This window comes from Plecotus auritus (assembly GCF_963455305.1).
Source record: "Plecotus auritus genome assembly, chromosome: 6".
Taxonomy (NCBI): domain Eukaryota; kingdom Metazoa; phylum Chordata; class Mammalia; order Chiroptera; family Vespertilionidae; genus Plecotus; species Plecotus auritus.
Genome location: NC_137773.1, coordinates 88279363 through 88298952, shown reverse-complemented (window position 1 = coordinate 88298952; position 19590 = coordinate 88279363). Strand labels below are relative to the sequence as shown.

Genomic DNA, 19590 nt, shown 5'->3' with positions numbered 1-19590 from the left:
CAGCCGAAACCGGTTTGGCTCAGTGGATAGAGCGTCGGCCTGCGGACTGAAAGGTCCCGGGTTCGATTCCGGTCAAGGGCATGTACCTTGGTTGCAGGCACATCCCCAGTGGGAGGTGTGCAGGAGGCAGCTGATCGATGTTTCTCTCTCATCGATGTTTCTAGCTCTCTATCCCTCTTCCTTCCTCTCTGTGAAATATCAATAAAATATATTAAAAAAAAACCAAAAAACAAAAATCCTCCCAACAAACAAAAGTCCTGGACCGGATGACTTCACAGGCAAATTATAAACATTCAAAGAAGAACTAATACCTATACTTTTGAAACTATTGCAGAAAATTCAAGAGGAAGAAAGACTTCCAAGCTGTTTTTACGAGGCCAGCATTATCCTAATTGCAAATCCAGATAAAGCCACTACACAGAAAGAAAACTATAGGTCAATGTCCTTGATGAACATAGATGTTTAATCCCCAATGAAATATTAGGAGATAGGATCCAACAATACATTAAAAAGATCACATACCATAACAAGTGGGATTTATTACAGGTATGCTAGGTTGGTAAAATATTTGCATATAAATAAATGTGATACAACATTTAAATAAAATGAAGGATAAAAACACATCTTTTCAGTAGATGCGGAAAAAGCATTTGACAAAATACAAAACCCATTTATGATAAAAACTCTCAGCAAAGTGGGACTACAGGGACCATACCTCAACTAATAAAGACTACATAAGAAAAACCTAGAGCCAACATCATACTCAATGGGCAAAGATGAAAAGTGCTTCACTTAAGATCAGGAGCAAGACAGGGCTGTCTGCTTTCACCACTCTTATTTAACATAGTACTGCTAGTACTAGCCACAGCGATCACACAAGAAGAAAAATAAAAGGAAGAAGTAAAATTGTCATTATTCATAGATGACATGATACTGTACATAGAAAACACTAAGGACTCCACCAAGAACTACTGTATTAGATTTAAGAAATGAATTTGGCAAAGTATCAGGATACCATATTAATATCTAGAAATCAATGGCATTTTTATACACAAGAATGGACTGTCAGAAAATATAAAGAAAAATCCCATTTATCATTGCAACAATAAAAAAATAAAGTACCAAGGAATAAACTTAACCAAGGAGGTAAAAGACCTGTATGCAGAAAACTATGGGATGTTGAAAAAAGAAATAGAGGAAGATACAAACAAGTGGAAGCATATACTGTATTCATGGATTGGAAGATTAACATTATAAAAATGTCCATACTATGCAAAGCAATTGATAGATTCAATACCTAGTAAAATAGCAATGGTATATTTCATGATGCTAGAACAAATATTCCAAAAATTTATATGGAACCAAAATACCTCAAATAGCTGTTGGAATCTTGAGAAAGAAGAAAAAAGTTGGAGTGATCATAGTACAGATATCAAACTATATCACAAAGCCATTGTAATCAAAATAGCCTAGTACTAGCACAAGAATAAACATGTAGGTTAATGGAACAGAACAGAGAGCCAGAAATCAACCCACTTCTCTATGGTTAATGTATATTTGACAAAGGAGGCAAGAGCATACAACAGAATAAAGACTGTCTCTTCAATGAAAAGTATTGGGAAATTGGACAGGTATATAAAAAAAGAAAGAAAGGAAAGAAGAAAGAAAGAAATAAGAGAGACCACCAGCTTATAACATACACAAGAATAAATTCAAAATGTATAAAAGAGTTAAATCCTAGAGGAAAACAGGCAGTAAAATCTCAGGCATCTCACAGAGTAGTATTTTCTCTTATACATCTCCTAGGCCAAGAGAAGCAAAGGAAAAAAAAACAAATGGGACTACATCAAACTAAAAAGCTTCTGCACAGCAAAAAGAAAACATCAGCAAATTAAAAGGGAGCTCACTGTATGGGAGAACATATTCACCAATGATACATCTGATAAGGGGTTCATTTCCAAAATATATAAAGAACTTATACAACTCAACACCAGGATTACAAATGGGAGGTGGAGCAGGGTGTAGAGGTTCAACTGGGGGAAGGGAGACATCTGTAATACTTCTTTTTTAAAAAAATATATTTTATTGATTTTTTACAGAGAGGAAGGGAGAGGGATAGAGAGAAACACTGATGAGAGAGAAACATCGATCAGCTGCCTCCTGCACACCCCCTACTGGGGATGTGCCCGCAACCAAGGTACATGCCCTTGACCGGAATCGAACCTGGGACCCCTCAGTCCGCAGGCCGACGCTCTATTCACTGAGCCAAACCGGTTAGGGCTGTAATACTTTTTAACAATAAAGATAAATTAAAAAAATAGATAGCGACCTGAAGAGACACTTCTCCAAGAGGACATATATATGGCCAATAGACATGAAAAAATGCTCAACGTCACTAATCCTCAGAGAGATGCAATTTAAACTGCAATGAAGTATCACCTACACCTTCCAGAATGGCTACCATTAATAAATCAATAAACAAAAGTGCTGATGAAGATGTGGAGAAAAGGGAACCCTAGTACACTGCTGGTGGGACTGCAGACTGGTACAGCCACTGTGGAAAACAGTATGGACTTTCTTAAAAAAATTAAAAATGAAACTGCTGTTTGATCCTGCAATCCCACTGCTGGGAATATATCCTAAGGTTTCTGAAACACCAATCAGAAAGAATATATGCACCCTAATGTTATTAGTAGCATTATTTACAATAGCTAACATCTGGAAACAGCCTAAATGCCCATCAGTAGATGAGTGGATAAAAAAGCTGTGGTACATTTACACAGGGGAATAATATGTGGCTGTATAAAAGAAGAAGCTCTCACTCTTGCAACAGCATGGGTCAGCCTGGAGATTATTATGCTAAGTGAAATAAACCAGTCCAAAAAAACCCCCCAAAAAACAACAACAAAAATAACAAAAAAGAAAAGAAAAAAAAGACAAATATCACATGATCTCACTTATATATGGAATCTAATTAACCAAATAAACTGAGGAACAAAATAGGACTAGAGGCATGGATACATGCAATAGAATGACAGATCTCAGAGGGGAGGCTAGAGGACTGGACTAGATTAACCAAAGAATATATATATGTATAAGCATAGCCTGTGAACACAGACAAAAATGTGGTGAAGGCCTGGGGTAGGATTGGGCTGGTTGGAGGAAGGCAAAGTGGTGGAAAATGGGGGCCATCTGTAATACTGTCAACAATAAAACAAAAAGAAGAGTGCTAGATAATGGAAATATACAATTTAATTGTGTTCTAATATGCCAATACAAATCAATTAACAATAAATGAAAACAATGATATTACTTAAATTAGCAACAAAAAAAGTACTAAGGAATGAACTCCATAAGAAATGAGCACTCATATTAAGAAAAGCATGAAACTTTTCTTGCAGACATAAACATGTTCAAATATGGAAATATTTTCATATTCTAGCATGGGAAATGCATTTCAGAAAATCAAAATAGCAAGTGAGATTACAAATTTTTAATTGATTTTTAGAGAGGGAGGAAGAGAGGGGGGCACAAAAAACATTGATGTGAGAGCCAAACATCAATAAACTGCCTTTTACACGCCCCCTACTGGGGACTGAACCTGCAACCCAGGCATGTTCCCTTGACCAGGGATCAAACCAGCAATCTTTCAGTGTATGGAATGACATGCAACCACCTGAGCCACACTGGCCAGGGCAGCAAGTGAGTTTTTAAGTGGAAATAATAAATCTAATCTTTACAAGGAGAGTCTTACTTTTGGATAGGTGACTAGTGGCAGGCAAGTGAACTTCCCCCTGGGATGGCATAGGGCTCAGAAGTAATTGACCTGGACCAAGGACACTGACTCTTTCCTCCTGTGGTTCTCTAAGGTCGTGAAGTCTTCAGGGAATAGAGATCATGGACCAATTTGGTTAATTAAGAAGACTGTGCATTGAGTGCTCAAGGGCATACTACCATAAATAATTAGTCTGTGTCTCCAGCCTTTCAGGTTTCCAGTCCCTGTCTAGCTGGCTTCACACCTGTGCCTCTTCCTTTCAGAATAGTAATCTCCATCAGGAGGTCTGGCCCGAGTCTGTCTTTCTGCCAGTCTTGGGGACAGAGCCTCAGCCATCATTGCTCACCAGGCAGAGGAGGACTGGCCCTCCTTGGTCATGCACCAGAAGAATGGCAGCTCAGCCCAGTGAGTGCCTTGGGAGACAGTGGAGGGAGAGGGGCTGGGGAACACCGTTTGTTTATTGTCAGGACAAGCAGGACATTTGGGGTAGACAGGTGGTAGGGCACTAAAATGCAGTTTCTATTCTAAGCACTATGAAGTTTATGTTCTTGGTTCTGGTGGGAGTCCAAGAACTTTCATTCAGAGTTCTGCTTTCCTCTTACAATAGTTTTAATTCCTGTAGAAATGACCCCCATGATGCAGAAAACAGGCCTCTCTAGACTGTCCCCTAAGCCCTAGCTGGTTTGGCTCAGTGGATAGAGCGTTGGACTGTGGACTGAAGGGTCCTGGGTTCAATTCCAGTCAAGGACATGTACCTTGGTTGCAGGTTCACTGGCCCTGATTGGGGTGTTTGTAGAAGGCAACCAATCGATGTGTCTTTCTAACATCAATGTTTCTCTCTGTCTCTCCCTCTCCCTTTCATCTCTCTAAAAACCAATGGAAAATATCTTTGATTTAGCATTAACCATAAATAAATAAATAAAAAAACAAATAAATAACAAGATCCGTCCCCTAAGTACTCCAAAATGTGAGGTGTTGATGATGATGATGATGATGAGGAGGAGGAGGATGAAGACAGTAAGCCAGATATCATGAATGGTGACTGAGGACTTCCTAAGAGCCAGGCTCTGAGCTGAGTGTTGTACAGCTTCTTTCATTTCATCTGCATAATCATCCCCAACAAAGAGGAATGCACATTATCATCATTTTACAAAAGAACAAAGGAGCACAGCATTTAAATATAACTTGCACTTGGTTATGTGGTAAAATAGGAGTGAATTCAGGTTTGAATCCAGGCATCCAGACTGTAGACACAGAACACATAATCAGTATTCTCTGCTTCCAACCCAACCTTTATTTAACTTGTCAGGTCACTCCAGGCAGAGACCCCCTGTTCACTGTCCTCTTTCCTTTGGGGGTTCCTGGTAGACCCCAGCAGAGAGCAATGGATGCCCCTTGCTGCACTGATGAAAAAAAGCAGGATAGCTGAGCTCAAAGTGGGGATCATAGAAAAATTAGCAGATTATAATTAGGGCAGATCTTGCTCCTGCCCCCACTCCTTAAACTTTTTTCTTCCTCCTTCATTTCTGTACCTTAGCCCTCTCAGTCTCCAGAGAGATATAAATTAAGGGTCTTTAGCTCTATTATTAGGAAACTAAAACCAGTTAAAAGATGTATCTTAGCTGTACTTTTGGTAAAGATGCCTGAACTTCTGTGTTCATCTTTCTGAAGTGTCAGGAAAGAGAGTGAAGAAATTTATCACATGGGCAGTTGGAGACAGGCAATTTAGTTTAATTTTGTCTGCTCCATTTATTATCTTGTGCAATATGGAGCAAGTTCTGGGTATCTCTGAACCTCACCATTGTCATCTTAGTTGATCCCTAGTTGTCACAACTGCACTGCTGCAAGGATGAAACAATATAGTGGAAAGTACATATGCAATTATATGTGTGATGAATGTATAGAGAAAGGAAAAATACATTTCAAATATCATTATTAATATCAACAGGCTAGCTTTATGCACTTTGATTAAAATATCCTGTGATTTGATGGTATGAGCTTACCTGGATCTCTGACAGGACATTAAAAAACATATTTCTACAGATTTCAGAGAGGAAAGAAGAGGGAGTGTTAGAAACATCCATGATGAGAGAGAATCATTGATTGGCTGCCTCCTGCACACCCCCTACTGGGGATCGAGCCTGTAACCCTGGCATGTGCCCTTGACTGGAATCGAACCCGGGACCCTTCAGTCCACAGGCTACCACTCTATCTACTGAACCAAACCAGCTAGGGCTCTGACAGGATATTTTATTTAGTGCTTGTACAAGTAGATACTGAGTGAATGGAGGGAAATGACTGAATCTCATTAATTTGTGATTCCTGAGAGCCTATCCTGTCTTTGGCACAGATTAGCCAACAAAAACAATAAAAATCCCATTAACTGGATCCTTAGTTTACACCAGCACAGAGTAGGCAAAAAGGCTTCCACCCACTGGGTGCTTTTCTGCCTGTCCTTTCATCCCGTTCAGGAATATTCTATAGGACTAGAGACATGATGCAATAGGGACTATGTATATCTATGACCTGAACTTCCTGTGAACCTATTATTTTCCTTTTATAAGACATACATCATTCAATTGCCAAAACATTCTGGCGATTTTAAATACTGAACGATTTCAAAGGACGGGAAAGGGGAGGATCAATCTTACGTCATGGACTGAGACACTTTTAGGATTTCACATTTAGGATGCCAAGTCATTCGTGTTCAAGTTTCCTGGGACAAGAAAGGCTTTGGCCTCTCTGCCATGTAATTAAATAAAAGTCATTAAATATTTCTTGAGATTAAATGTATCAATAACCTGCTACTGCAAGAATAATTTAATTCTGATTTAAATGCAATAGCTGAATATATTAATTGCCAAACTTCTGGGGGTATTAGTCTCCCCATTTGTAGGTAAAAAATTCCATCAGCGAGAGGTTGAGGTATCTGCACACACTCTAAATTTACTGTGTGAAAAATGTGGGACTCAAACTTTCATCTCCTGACTCCTGTCCCAGGACCCTCTCCCATCCACTAGACATGAACAAATATGTTTTTTCTCAAGTCTGTTTTGTCTAGGATGAGGAAACAGAGGCAAAATAATTGATTTCTCCTATTGGGACTCAGTGAGGTCATCTGTGAATAAGGGGATGGACTAAGTGATTCAGAGGGGTACTTCTGAAACATGCATATTGTGGTTTATAGGGTTTTCTATAAACAGTACTGTTTTTTCCATCTCACTTAGGAAATCTAAGATATGCGAGCATTATTTCCTCTACAAGTTGAGAATTTCATGTGCTCTATCATGAAATGACTATTACTAGACAGACTTCGAGGACATCCTGGTTCTATATCTCAGCAATAGAGTAGGTGATTGATTGTATTTGATTTTTTTTGGAGAAAAATTTAGGCAACTAATACTAAAATTCAATGTGTACTCATTTTTACAATGCAGACAATTATAGTTCACACACATCTATCTTATAGACATTCTCACTTGTGTGATTTGGACAGGTGAAACAATTTGCATAGGATTGTTGTTATAATGAATTAAAAATAAAATGAAGTCTATTCCTCTGGCAGTATTATACATTAGCTTAAATGTTTAAACTAGATACATGTACCTCATAGAAAGATTTAAAATATTAAGTTGTTTTTTTTAAATCTGAAGTTTTAATGAGAACATTTCAGGGACAACATGTGTAGTATGACACTTTACAACTAAATTTTCAGGAAGACTGTTTATGAGTACAAAATCAATCCTCACGCCATGGAAATATTGGCAAGAAAATATACCCACCAAATCACTGACAATGGTTGACTTTGTAGGACAGGTATGCAGGGGAATAGGATAGAAATAAAACAGAAATTTTATTGGTAATATTTCAAATCTCTATAAAATATAAGTTCTGAAGCAAATATTACTGAATGGTCACATTTTAAAAATGGTGAGTGGGTATAATGATAATAATAGATAACATTAATGAAACTTTGCTAAGTGCCTGGTAATATTCTAACATAATGATTCTCAACTTTGGCTGTACATTAGAATTACATAGAAATTCTTATTTAACTGATTCTAGGCTTAGGTAGGGCACCAGTATATTTTAAAAGATCCATAGGTAATTATAGTGGCCAATCAGAAGTGAGACTCACTGGTCTATATTAATTTAATTTAATTTCTTGCAACAACCCCATAAAGTAGGTTCCATTTTTATCCCCATTTTGTAAATGTAGAAACTATCCAGGCTTTTGCTATATTAGTTTATGTGCTTTCCTCTTTTGCATTTTTCTCAAATTAAATCATATTGCTACCTGCCAGGAGAAAGGGAGTTTCAAGTTGTCTTCAGGGAGCTGGTTTAAAGAGAATTGTACTAGTAATTCCTGTTAGTAGGAAGGATTGACATAAAAAATTCTCAACTAGACTTAAAAAGACTGAGTTTTAGACATAGCTTTGGGACTTCCCTTGGGTGTAAAACCCCAACTGTAAATAAGATGGTTGATTTGATGAGAAAACATGCTTCAAAAATTTTAGAATTAGAAGCATGTTTAAACAGTTTAACCAAGCACTACATTATGGAGAAAAGCAAAGCAAAGAGCAGTTTCAAACACAAAGACTCCCTGAGATTGTATAGTGTGATATACATAACCTGCCTGAAAAGCCTAGGTGTAGGATTAATATTTGAAAATACTTTTTTGCATCTTTTAAAATATTTATTTATTAAATTGATTAGGGTGACATTGGTCAACATGAACATATAGGTTTCAGGTGTGGGTTTCTATGTTATAAGATCTGTATATTGCATGGTGTGCCTGTCACCTAAAATAAAATCTCCTGTCACCACATATTAGAACTCCCTTCTTCCCCACCCCCTCTCTCTGGCAACCACTATACTGCTGTTTGTGTTTACAACTTTTAGTTTTATATCTCACATATGAGTGAAATCATATAGATCTTAGCTTTTTCTGACTTATTTTACTTAGCATGATGTTCTCAAGGTTCATCCATGTTGTTGCAAATGGCATTCTTTCATTCTCTCTTATGGCTGAGTAGTGTTCTATTGCGTATATGTACCACATCTTCTTTATCTAGTCCTCTGTCATGGGACACTGGTTGTTTCCATGTTTTGGCCACTTTGAATAATGCTGCAATGAACCTAGGGGTGCATATATCTTTGCGAATACATGGTTTTGAGGTTTTAGTTATGTACACAGGAGAGGGATTGCTGGATCGTCTGGTAGCTCTATTCTTAATTTTTTGAGGACTGGCCATACTGGATTCCATAGTGGATGTATCAGTCTATATATGGACAGATAATTTTTGACAAAGGAGCTGGAAACACACAATGGAATAAAGATAGTTTCTTCAATAAATGTTGTTGGAAAAACTGAAAAGTCACATGCAAATGAATGAAACTGGATTGCAGTTTGTCCCCATGTACAAAAATGAATTTAAAATGAATCAAAGACCTAAATATAAGACCCAAAACAATAATTACAAAGAAGTAAGTATAGGTACCAAACCTATGGGCCTTGGCCATAGAGGACATATTATGAACTTGACCCCAAAGGAAAGGGAAGTAAAGGCAAAAATAAATGAATGGGACTATATCAAACCAAAAAGCTTCTGCACAGCAAAAGAAACTGACAACAAAACAAATAGCCAGCCAGATGGGAGATGATATTTGCAAAAAGTAGCTCCGACAAAGGTTTAATTTCCAAAATATATAAAAAATTCCTAAAGCTCAACAACAAACAAACAACCCAATCAAAATGTGGGCAGAGGACCTGAAAATTCACCTCTCCCAAGAAGTCATACAAACAACCAATAGATATATGAAAAGATGTTCAACCTCACTAGCAGTTAGGGAAATACAAATTAAAACTACAATGAGCTACCACCTTACACCTGTTAGAGTGTCCATTATCAGCAGGACAAGCAATAATAAATGTTGGAGAGGTTGTGGAAAAAAGGGAACACTCATTCATTGCTGGTGGGAATGTAGACAGGTACAATCACTATGAAAAGACTTTTAAAAGAAAACACAGCTCTAGCCGGTTTGCCTCAGTGGATAGAGGTCAGCCTGCGGACTAAAGGGTTCCAGGTTTGATTCCTGCCAAGGGCACATGCCCATGTTGCGTGTTCAATCCCCTCCTTCCCCCAGTAGGGGGCCTGCAAGAGGCAGCCAATCAATGATTCTCTCTCATCATTGATGTTTCTATCTCTCTCTCTCCCTTCCTCTCTGCAATCATAGTAATAAAAAATATATTAAAAAGAAAAAAAAAAGAAAACACATATTTGAGTGAGCCCTTACTTCCATTGAGGATGGATATTGGGGAAAACGAAATGATAATAAAAATCCAGGATGATAACTGTCACATAAAAATTGCAACTGATTAATTATTTTAATTTAGAATACTGGTAATGATATAAACATATATAAATATTTTTTTAAAATAAATCTTTATTCAGATTATTACAATCGTTTCTCCTTTTTCCCCCCCTAGCTCCCCTCCACCCAGTTCCCCCCCCCACCTTCTGCCCTTACCTCCCCCACACTGTCCTCATCCATGGGTGTATGATTTTTGTCCATTCTCTTCCTGAACCCCCTCATACCCCTTTCCCCCTGAGAATTATCAGTCCACTCCCTTTCTATGCCCCTGATTCTATTATATTCACCAGATTATTCTGTTCCTCAGGTTTTTAATTCACTTGATTTTTAGGTTCACTTGTTGATAGATATGTATTTATTGTTCATAATTTTTCTCTTTACTTTTTTCTTCTTCCTCTTCTTAAAGAATACCTTTCAGCATTTCATATAATACTGGTTTGGTGGTGATGAACTCCTTTAGCTTTTTCTTGTCTGTGAAGCTCTTTATCTGCCCTTCAATTCTGAATGATAGCTTTGCTGGGTAGAGTAATCTTGGTTGTAGGTTCTTGCTATTCATCACATTGAAAATTTCTTGCCACTCCCGTCTGGCCTGCATAGTTTCTGTTGAAAAGTCAGCTGACAGTCGTATGGGTGCTCCCTTGTAGGTAACTAACTGTTTTTCTCTTGCTGCTTTTCATATTCTCTCTTTGTCTTTTGCTCTTGGCATTTTAATTATGATGTGTCTTGGTGTGGTCCTCTTTGGATTCCTTTTGTTTGGGGTTCTGTGCACTTCCTGGACTTGTAAGTCTATTTCTTTCACCAGGTGGGGGAAGTTTTCAGTCATTATTTCTTCAAATAGGTTTTCAGTATCTTGCTCCTCTCTTCTTCTGGCACCCCCATAATTCTGATGTTGGTACGCTTGAAGTTGTCCCAGAGTCTTCTTACACTATCTTCAACTTTTTGGATTTTTTTTTCTTTTTGCTTTTCCGGTTGAGTGTTTTTTGCTTCTTTGTATTTCAATTCTTTGACTTGATTTTTGTGTTCCTCTTGTCTGTTTTTGGGTCTCTGTATAATATTTTTTATTTCAGTCAGTGTATGTTTAATTTCTAGTTGGTCCTTTTTCATATCTTCGAGGGTCTCGTTATATTTATCTGCCTTTTCTAGGATATTCTTGAAAAGCCTTATAACCGTGGTTTTGAATTCTATATCCAGTCGTTTTTTTTCCTCCATTTCTTTCGTTTGTGATCTGTTTCTTTGATGCCGCATTTTCACTGCTTCCCTGAGTTGGTAGGGTAGATATGTGTGCTAGGTTTCCTATATGGCCCAGTGGGTCGGCCTCCCCAGTTAACCTGAGGTGGACACTCTTGGTGCACCCCTTTGTGGACTGTGTGTACAGCCTTGTTGTAGTTAAGTCTTGATTGTTGTTGGTATCACTGGGAGGAATTGACCTGCAGGCCAGTTGGCTGTAAGGATCAGCTGTGTCTATGCTGGGAGAAGTTCGGTGTTGGAGACAGCCTTATAGGATTAGACTTGACAAATTGCAATAGCCTCTGTGCTCAGCTTGGATGGGGTGGAGTCTCAGGGCGGAGCAGACAGTCTTGGCTTCCAGTCAGCCTTGCCCTTGCGCGCGTGCGTGCCTGAAGACCTCTGCCTTTCCCGACTCCCGAGTCTCCACCCGAGAGTCCAGATTCCCCCCCGTAAGAGCACGGGTCCCCAGGGGCTCGCCTGGAACTGGAGTTCAGTGCAGTCAGAATTGGGTTTCAGTGCAGTCAGGAGCTTCAGACTCCCTTCTGCTAGGGAAAGCCTGTGGCAACCTCCGCAGCCTTTGTGCACACTGGCGCGCACGCCTCCGAAACCCTGACTGCCGGGGCTCCCCCGGGTCTCCCCGGGTCTCTGAGTCTCCGGGTGCCTTTCTACCAGACAGTCCAGACTCCCCTTGTATGAGCCTAGGTCCAAGGGTTTTCGCCCAGGACTGGGGTTCAGTGCAGTCAGAACTGGGGTTCAGTGCAGTTGGGGGCTTCCTTCCCCCTTCCGCCAGAGAAAGTCAGCCAGGCTCTCAGCCGCCCTTCCCTCTGCACGCACAAAGACCCTTTGCTGTACCTCCAATTCTCTGTGAGCTTTTCTCTTTCCTTCTCGTTGTAGAATTTTCACTCAGCCAGCTTTCCTGTGGTTCTGGATGGTGTCCGTTCTGTCTTTTAGTTGTAGTTTTGAAATTGTTGTGCGAGGCAGCAGTTTAGGTGCTTACCTATGCCATCTTGGTTTCTCCATGTATAAATATTTTAAATGGAAGATTTTTTGGCACAGTATTTGGGTATATTAAAGCATATTTGCTTCCCAGTGTCTTTGAACTGAAGTGATTTAAATAAAATTTTATTGATTGATTTTAGAGAGAGAAGGGGGAAAGAGCGAAACATCATTTTGTTGTTCTAATTATTTAAGAATCCATTGGTTGACTGTTGTATGTTTCCTGACTAGGGATTGAACCTACAACCTTGGTGCATCAGGATGATCTCTAACCAACTGAGCTACTTCCCAGTGCTGGAGTGATTTCTTTCAAGGGAGAAAGATATTTCTTATTCCATATATTTCCTTCAGTAGGAAGCTAATATTTAATGTGTTCATGACTTTATTAACTGTATTAACTTTAAGGTCTCTAAAGTAGGTATACATAGAAACAGGTAAATACCCAAGATATCAATGAGGAAAAATTACTATGAGGTAATGAGTTTGCCACCGCTCCTTAAGTATAAATGCTTTACTTTGATTTGACTGAATTCAAAGTATAGACTCTGCACTGGTTGCCTGTTTAGTTGTTTTATTACTCTAAGCATCTTTCCTTTTTTAGGAGGTGTCTCAGCCCCATGGAACTCAAGAATCTAACACGTGTCTCAGAATTCTTCCTCCTGGGTCTCTCCGATGACCTGGGACTGCAGCCTCTGCTCTTGGGGCTCTTCCTGTCCATGTACCTGGTTGCTGTGTTGGGGAACATGCTCATCATCCTGACTGTCAGCTCTGATTCCCACCTCCACACCCCCATGTACTTCTTCCTCTGCAACCTGTCCTTGGCTGACATTTGTTTCGTTTCTACCACTGTTCCAAAGATGATTGTGGACATCCAGACTCACAGCAGAGTCATCTCCTATGGTGGCTGCCTGACACAGATGTCTTTTTTTATCCTTTTTGGATGTATGGATGACATGCTTTTGACTGTCATGGCCTATGACCGGTTTGTGGCCATCTGTCACCCTCTGCACTACTCAGCCACCATGAACCCACACCACTGTTGCTTCTTAGTTTTGGTGTCATTTTTCAGCAGCCTTTTGGACTCCCAGCTGCACAACTTGATTGTATTACAATTTACCTCCTTCAAGGATGTAAAAATGTCTAATTTCTTCTGCGATCCTTCACAACTCCTTCATCTTGCCTGCTTTGACACCATCACCAAAAACATAATCATGTATTTTGTTGGGTTCATCTTTGGTGGTGTTCCAGTCGTGGGGATCGTTTGTTCTTACTATAAAATTGTTTCCTCCATTCTGAGAGTTCCATCGGTAGGTGGGAAGTATAAAGCCTTCTCCACCTGTGGTTCTCACCTGTCAGTTGTTTGCTTATTTTATGTAACAGGTATTGGAGATTACTTTGGATCAGCACTGTTGCCTTCCCCCAGTAAGGACATGGTGGCCTCAGTAATGTACACTATAGTCACCCCCATGCTGAACCCTTTTATTTATAGTATGAGGAACAGGGACATTAAGAGTGCCCTATGGAGGTTATACAGCAGAAAAACCTAATGTGAATACCTCTGCAATCCTTTTTGGAGTGTGATTGGTAAAACTAACAAAACCAAACATGTAGACCAGCAAATTCTCTTTTTTTGGTCACATTCTTTTTTTGTCTCATGCTTTTCATTCCTCTCCATGCTTCACATATGAAGTTTGCATCTTTTGATTTGTCTTTAATTGCATTGGCAGAATATTCTGGGATCCTTTGTACATCATAATAAATGAATGAGAGGTTCTCCTCATTGATTCTGATATCCAGGTGAAATGCACAATTTTCTTAGTATATACTTAAACTTTACCTCTTTCCCCATAGTTTTAGAGTATTTCCACACAAAATTTGCATCTGTCAAATATATGTATTAAGGTTATTTCTGAGGATGCAGTTCACTGGTTTTCAGTTGTGGGTTTTATTGGAATGTGCTGGGCGTTCTATAAACACTGGTGACTGGGTCTGTTGGAGGAGTTCGTCAAGAAGATGTATGTAACTGCCAGTGGACCCAAGAGCTGGATTGTGGAATCAGAGACCCCTAAGCCTCTCTCCTGTCTTTGGATTGTTCATTTCACTTGCCTACCCTGAGCTAGAAGCTAGCCTTAGGAGACTATCTGGATGACTATATGACTGAATGCAGTTGGATTGTCAAACATCAGAGGGAAGGCAGGGGAGAGTGGATGGGGGCGGGGGGCACTGAGGTGGGGGAAGAGATCAACCTATGAACTCATATGCATATATGCATAATCCATAGACACAGACAATAGGGTGGTGAAGTTTTGAGGGGCGTCGGAGTGTGCAATGGGGGGAAAAAGGGACATATGCAATACTTTCAACGATAAAGATTTATTTTTTAAAAAGGCCTTTACTCTATATAAATGGTTAAGATTTGGTGCATATTGAACACATTCCTAGAAATGTACCATCTTCCAAAACTGAATCAGGAAAAAAAATCTGAATAGACAGATTACAAATAATGAAATTGAAGCAGTAACAAGAAAACTCCCAACAAAAAAAGATGTCTCAATAAATTTAAGAAGTTTGATATCATATCAAGCATCTTCTCTGACCATAATGGTATAAAAGTAGAAATTAATTACACACACAAAAAAAGAAAAACAAAGAAAGACATGGATGCTAAATGTTACTAAACAATGAATGGTTTACAGTGAGATCAGGGAGGAAATAAAAAGATACCTGGAAACAAACAGCAAAAGCAGTCCCAAGACATAATTCATAGCATTACAGACATATCTCAAGAAATAAGAAAAATCTGAAATAAACAATCAAACTTTACACTTACAGGAACTAGAAAAAGAACAAAAAGCAAAGCTCAAAGTGAGTAAAAGAAAGAAAATAATATAGAGTAGAGAAGAAATACATAAAATAGAGTCTTACAAAATACAAAAGATCATTGACACCAAGTGCTGTTTTGTTTTTTTTTTGCAAAGATAAACAAGATTGACAAACTTTTAATGAGACTTATCAAGAAATAAAGAGAGGACCCAAATAAAGAAAATCAGAAATTAAAGAGGAGACATATCAAGTTACTCCACATAAATACAAGGGATACTAAGAAAATAGTATGAACAACTATATCTGAACAAATAAAACAATCTGGATGACATGAACACATTCCTAGAAATGTACAATTTTCCAAAACTGAAGCAGGAAAAAAATCTGAATAGACAGATTGCAACTAATGCAATTGAAGCAGTAACCAAAAACTCCCAACAAACAAAAGTCCTGGACCGGATTATGTCACAGGTGAATTTTACCAACCATTTAAAGAAGAACTAAAACCTATTCTTCTCACACGATTCTAAAAAATTCAAGAAAGAAGACTCCCTAGCTCAGTGGTCGGCAAACTCATTAGTCATAGAGCCAAACATCAACAGTACAACGATTGAAATTTCTTTCGAGAGCCAAATTTTTAAAACTTAAACTTCTTCTAACACCACTTCTTCAAAATACACTTGCCCAGGCTGTGGTATTTTGTGGAAGAGCCACACTCAAGGGGCCAAAGAGCCGCATGTGGCTCGCGAGCCGCGGTTTGCTGACCACTGCCCTAGCTCATTTAAAGAGGCCAGCATTATCCTGATTCCAAATCCAGATACTGTACAATGAATGAAAATTATAGCCAATATCCTTGATGAACATAGATGCTAAATTCCTCAACAAAATATTAGCAAATGGAATCCAGAGACACATTAAAAAGATTATGCACTCTAAGTGGAATTTATCCCAGGGATGCAAGTTTGGTACAACAGTCACAAGTTAATAAACCTGGGACATCAAATAAACAGAATGAAGGATAAAACCACCTGATCATATCAATAAGTGCAGAAAAAGCATTTGATGCAATGCAGCACTCTTTTATGATAAAAAACTCAGTAATGTGGGAATAGAGGAAACACACCTCAGCATAATAAAGGCCATAAAACCAAAAGAAAATTTGCCATAGCTGTATGATTGAGTTAGTTGGAGCATTGTCCCATACACCAAAAGGTTGCAAGGTCGATTCCCAGCCAGGGTACATACCTAGGGTGTGGGTTCAGTCCCTGGTCAGGGTGCATGCAGGAGGCAACCAATTGATGTGTCTCACATCAATGTCTCTCTCACTCTTTCCTGTCCTCTTTCTCTAAAATTAATAAAAACATACCATTGGTGAGGATTAAAAAATAATAAAGGAAGTTTTACCTCTTATGACAGAATGGATGAACCTGGAGAGTATTTTTTTTTAAAAAAATTTTATTTTATTTTTTTAATTATATATTTTTTAACCTAGAGAGTATTATGCTATGTGAAATAGGCCAATCAGAGAAAGAAAACTACCATATTATTACACTTATATGTGGAATCTAATGAACAAAATAAAGTAACAAAATGGAAATAGACTCATAGATTCAGACGACAGACTGACAGCTGTCAGAGGGCAAGGGTTTGGGGGCTTGGGTGAAAAAGGTGAAGGGATTAAGCCTAAAAACCCCCTCATAGACACAGACTACAGAATGATGATTACCAGAAGGAAAAGAGTGTGGGGGGCAGTAGATGAGGATAAAGGGTTTCAGGATAAAAGGTGATGGAAGGAGACTTGACTTCGGGTTGTGAGCACACAATACAATATACATATAATACTATCTAATAAAAGAGTAATATGCAAATTAACCATCACTCTACTACACCCACCAGCCACACCCACCAGCCAATCAGGATCAAGTATGCAAATTAACCCGACCAAGGTGGCTATGGCCACGAAGCGAGCAGGAGCCTTGGGTTTCCCTGGTAATGGAGGAAGCCAAGCTTTCTGCACACCCTGGCCGGCCCAGGCCTCCACACAAAGCTACAAAGTTTCAATTATAGAAGATAAATAAATCCCAGATACCAGGACCTCCGCTTGGGTCGCTGGGGGGCGTGGCTGGCCTGCAAAGCATCACAGGCCCCTCACCTGGGCCGCCCCACACCCCAAAGGAACCCCACCCTGATGTGGGACACCCTTCAGGGCAAACCAGCTGGCCCCTACCCATGCACCAGGCCTCTATCCTATATAATAAAAGAGTAATATGCAAATTGACCATCACTCCAACACACAAGATGGCTGACCCCATGTGGTCAAAGATGGCTGACCCCATGTGGACACAAGATGGCCACCACAAGATGGCCAGCAGGGGAGGGCAGTTGGGAGGGACCAGGCCTGCAAGGGAGGGCAGTTGTGGGTGATCAGGCCAGCAGGGGAGGGCAGTTGGGGGTGATCTAGCCTGCAGGGCAGGGCAGTTAGAGGTGACCAGGCGGGCAGAGGAGGGAAGTTCGGGGCAACTGGGCCTGCAGGGAAGGGCAGTTAGGGGGACCCAACCCTGCAGGGGAGAGCAGTTGGGGGGGACCAGGCCTGGAGGGGAGGGTAGTTAGGGGTGACCTGGCCTACAGGGGAGGGCAGTTGTTGGCGATCAGGCCAGAAGGGGAGGGCAGTTGGGAGGGACCAAGCCTGCAAGGGAGGGCAGTTGGGGGAGATCACGCCTGCAGAGGAAGGCAGTTAGGGGTGACCAGGCCAGAAGAGAGGGAAGTTGGGGGTGACTGGGCCTGCAGGGAAGGGCAGTTTGGGGGACCCAGGCCTGCAGGGGAGAGCAGTTGGGGGGGGCAGGCCTGCAGGGGAGGGTAGTTAGGGGTGACCAGGCCTGCAGGGGAGGGCAGTTAGGGGCAAACAGGCTGGCAGGGGATCAGTTAGGCATCAATCAGGCTGGCAGACAGAAGTGGTTAGGTGCAATCAGCAAGGCAGGCAGGCAAGCAGTTGGGAGCCAGCAGTCCTGGATTGTGAGAGGGATGTCCAACTGCCGTTTAGGCCCGATCTTACCGGGATCTGGCCTAAATGGGCAGTCGGACATCCCTCAAGGGGTCCCAGATTGGAGAGGGTGCAGGTTGGACTGAGGGACACCGCACCCCCCCACCCCCGTGCACGAATTTCATGCAATGGGCCTCTAGTGTATTATAGAATTGTACACTGAACCCTAGCTAGTTTTGCTCAGTGAATAGAGCATTGGCCTGCAGACTGAAAGGTCCTGGGTTTGATTCTGGTTAAGGTCACATGCCTGGGGTGTGAGCTCAATCCCAAGGGGCGTGCAGGAGGCTGCTGACCAATAATTTGCATCATGGATGTTTCTCTCTCTCCCTCTACCTCCCTCTCTGAATCAATAAAAATGGAATTTAAAAAAAGAATTGTACACTGAAACCTATGTAATTTTGGTTAATCAATGTCACCCCAATCAATTTAATTTAAAAAATAGAAAATGGAAAGAGGGGATGACTACAGCCCTACATTCAGAACACAGACATCTGTGAAACCCCCCATAGGATTTTTAAGAAAATTGTCAATTTGGTATATCAAAATAGATGGTTGTCTAAGTAACAACATGCATAAATTCCCCAGAAAAAGTAGAACTTTGATTGTCTTTCTAAATAACAAAGAAAAACATCTCAACACATAAAATTCAAAACCCAAAGCTGGACTATGGACAAAAAGAGGAAGTTCCTCTTTAGAGAGATAAATATTAAATGAGAAAATAGAAATGGTATCATATTCTTGGTATAGAAAACATAATTATCCCTCCATAGAATGGTTAATTCAATGAATGGGCAGACATACAAGACACACATTGCTGCTTTTCAATTGAAAAACATTGTTTAAATTTATAAAATTCCAGCAACTTGGAAGTGAGAAGTACAGGGGAACTTTCTCCTGAGAAGAGGAAGGCCCCAAACCTTAAAAAATACATTCCCTTTTCCTCTTCTATTAGTAACAGCAAGTCCTCAGAGACTGGGTAACCTGGACCCATTTGACTAATTATGAGCTCTGTGCATTGAGCTCCCAGGGCCATGCAGCAATAGATAACCAGCTGTGCCTCCAGCCCTTCAGGTTCCCGTCTCAGTCCAGGGGGTTTCACATCCGAGTCTTCTCCTCTCTCATCCACTGCATCAGGAGCCCATGACTAACTCTGACGTCCTGCCAGTCTTGATGGAACCTGAACCTTCATTGCTTGCCAGGCAGGACTGGGGCAGTGGATTCCCACTCCTTGGTCAGACTCCAGCAGAGACAGAACTGCCCAGTGAGTACTGTGGAGGCGATGGATGGAGAGGGACTGTCAGGAGCATTTCTTTTTCATCATTAGGACAAACAGGGGAGTTGGGACAGACAGCTG

At 40.3% G+C, this 19590-nt stretch overlaps 1 protein-coding gene and 1 long non-coding RNA gene across 2 annotated transcripts in view; both read left to right on the top strand.

Annotated features, from left to right (window-relative positions):
- Nucleotides 1-19590, top strand: part of LOC308251435 — a 99493-nt gene that overhangs the window by 68101 nt on the left and 11802 nt on the right. The gene's annotated exons all lie outside the window — the stretch shown is intronic.
- Nucleotides 12991-13920, top strand: LOC308251431 (olfactory receptor 7E24-like; the record flags this gene model as incomplete). Its single annotated transcript, XM_080674818.1, has 1 exon — nucleotides 12991-13920. The coding sequence occupies one exon, from the start codon at nucleotides 12991-12993 to the stop codon at nucleotides 13918-13920; it is 930 nt and encodes a 309-aa protein (XP_080530944.1).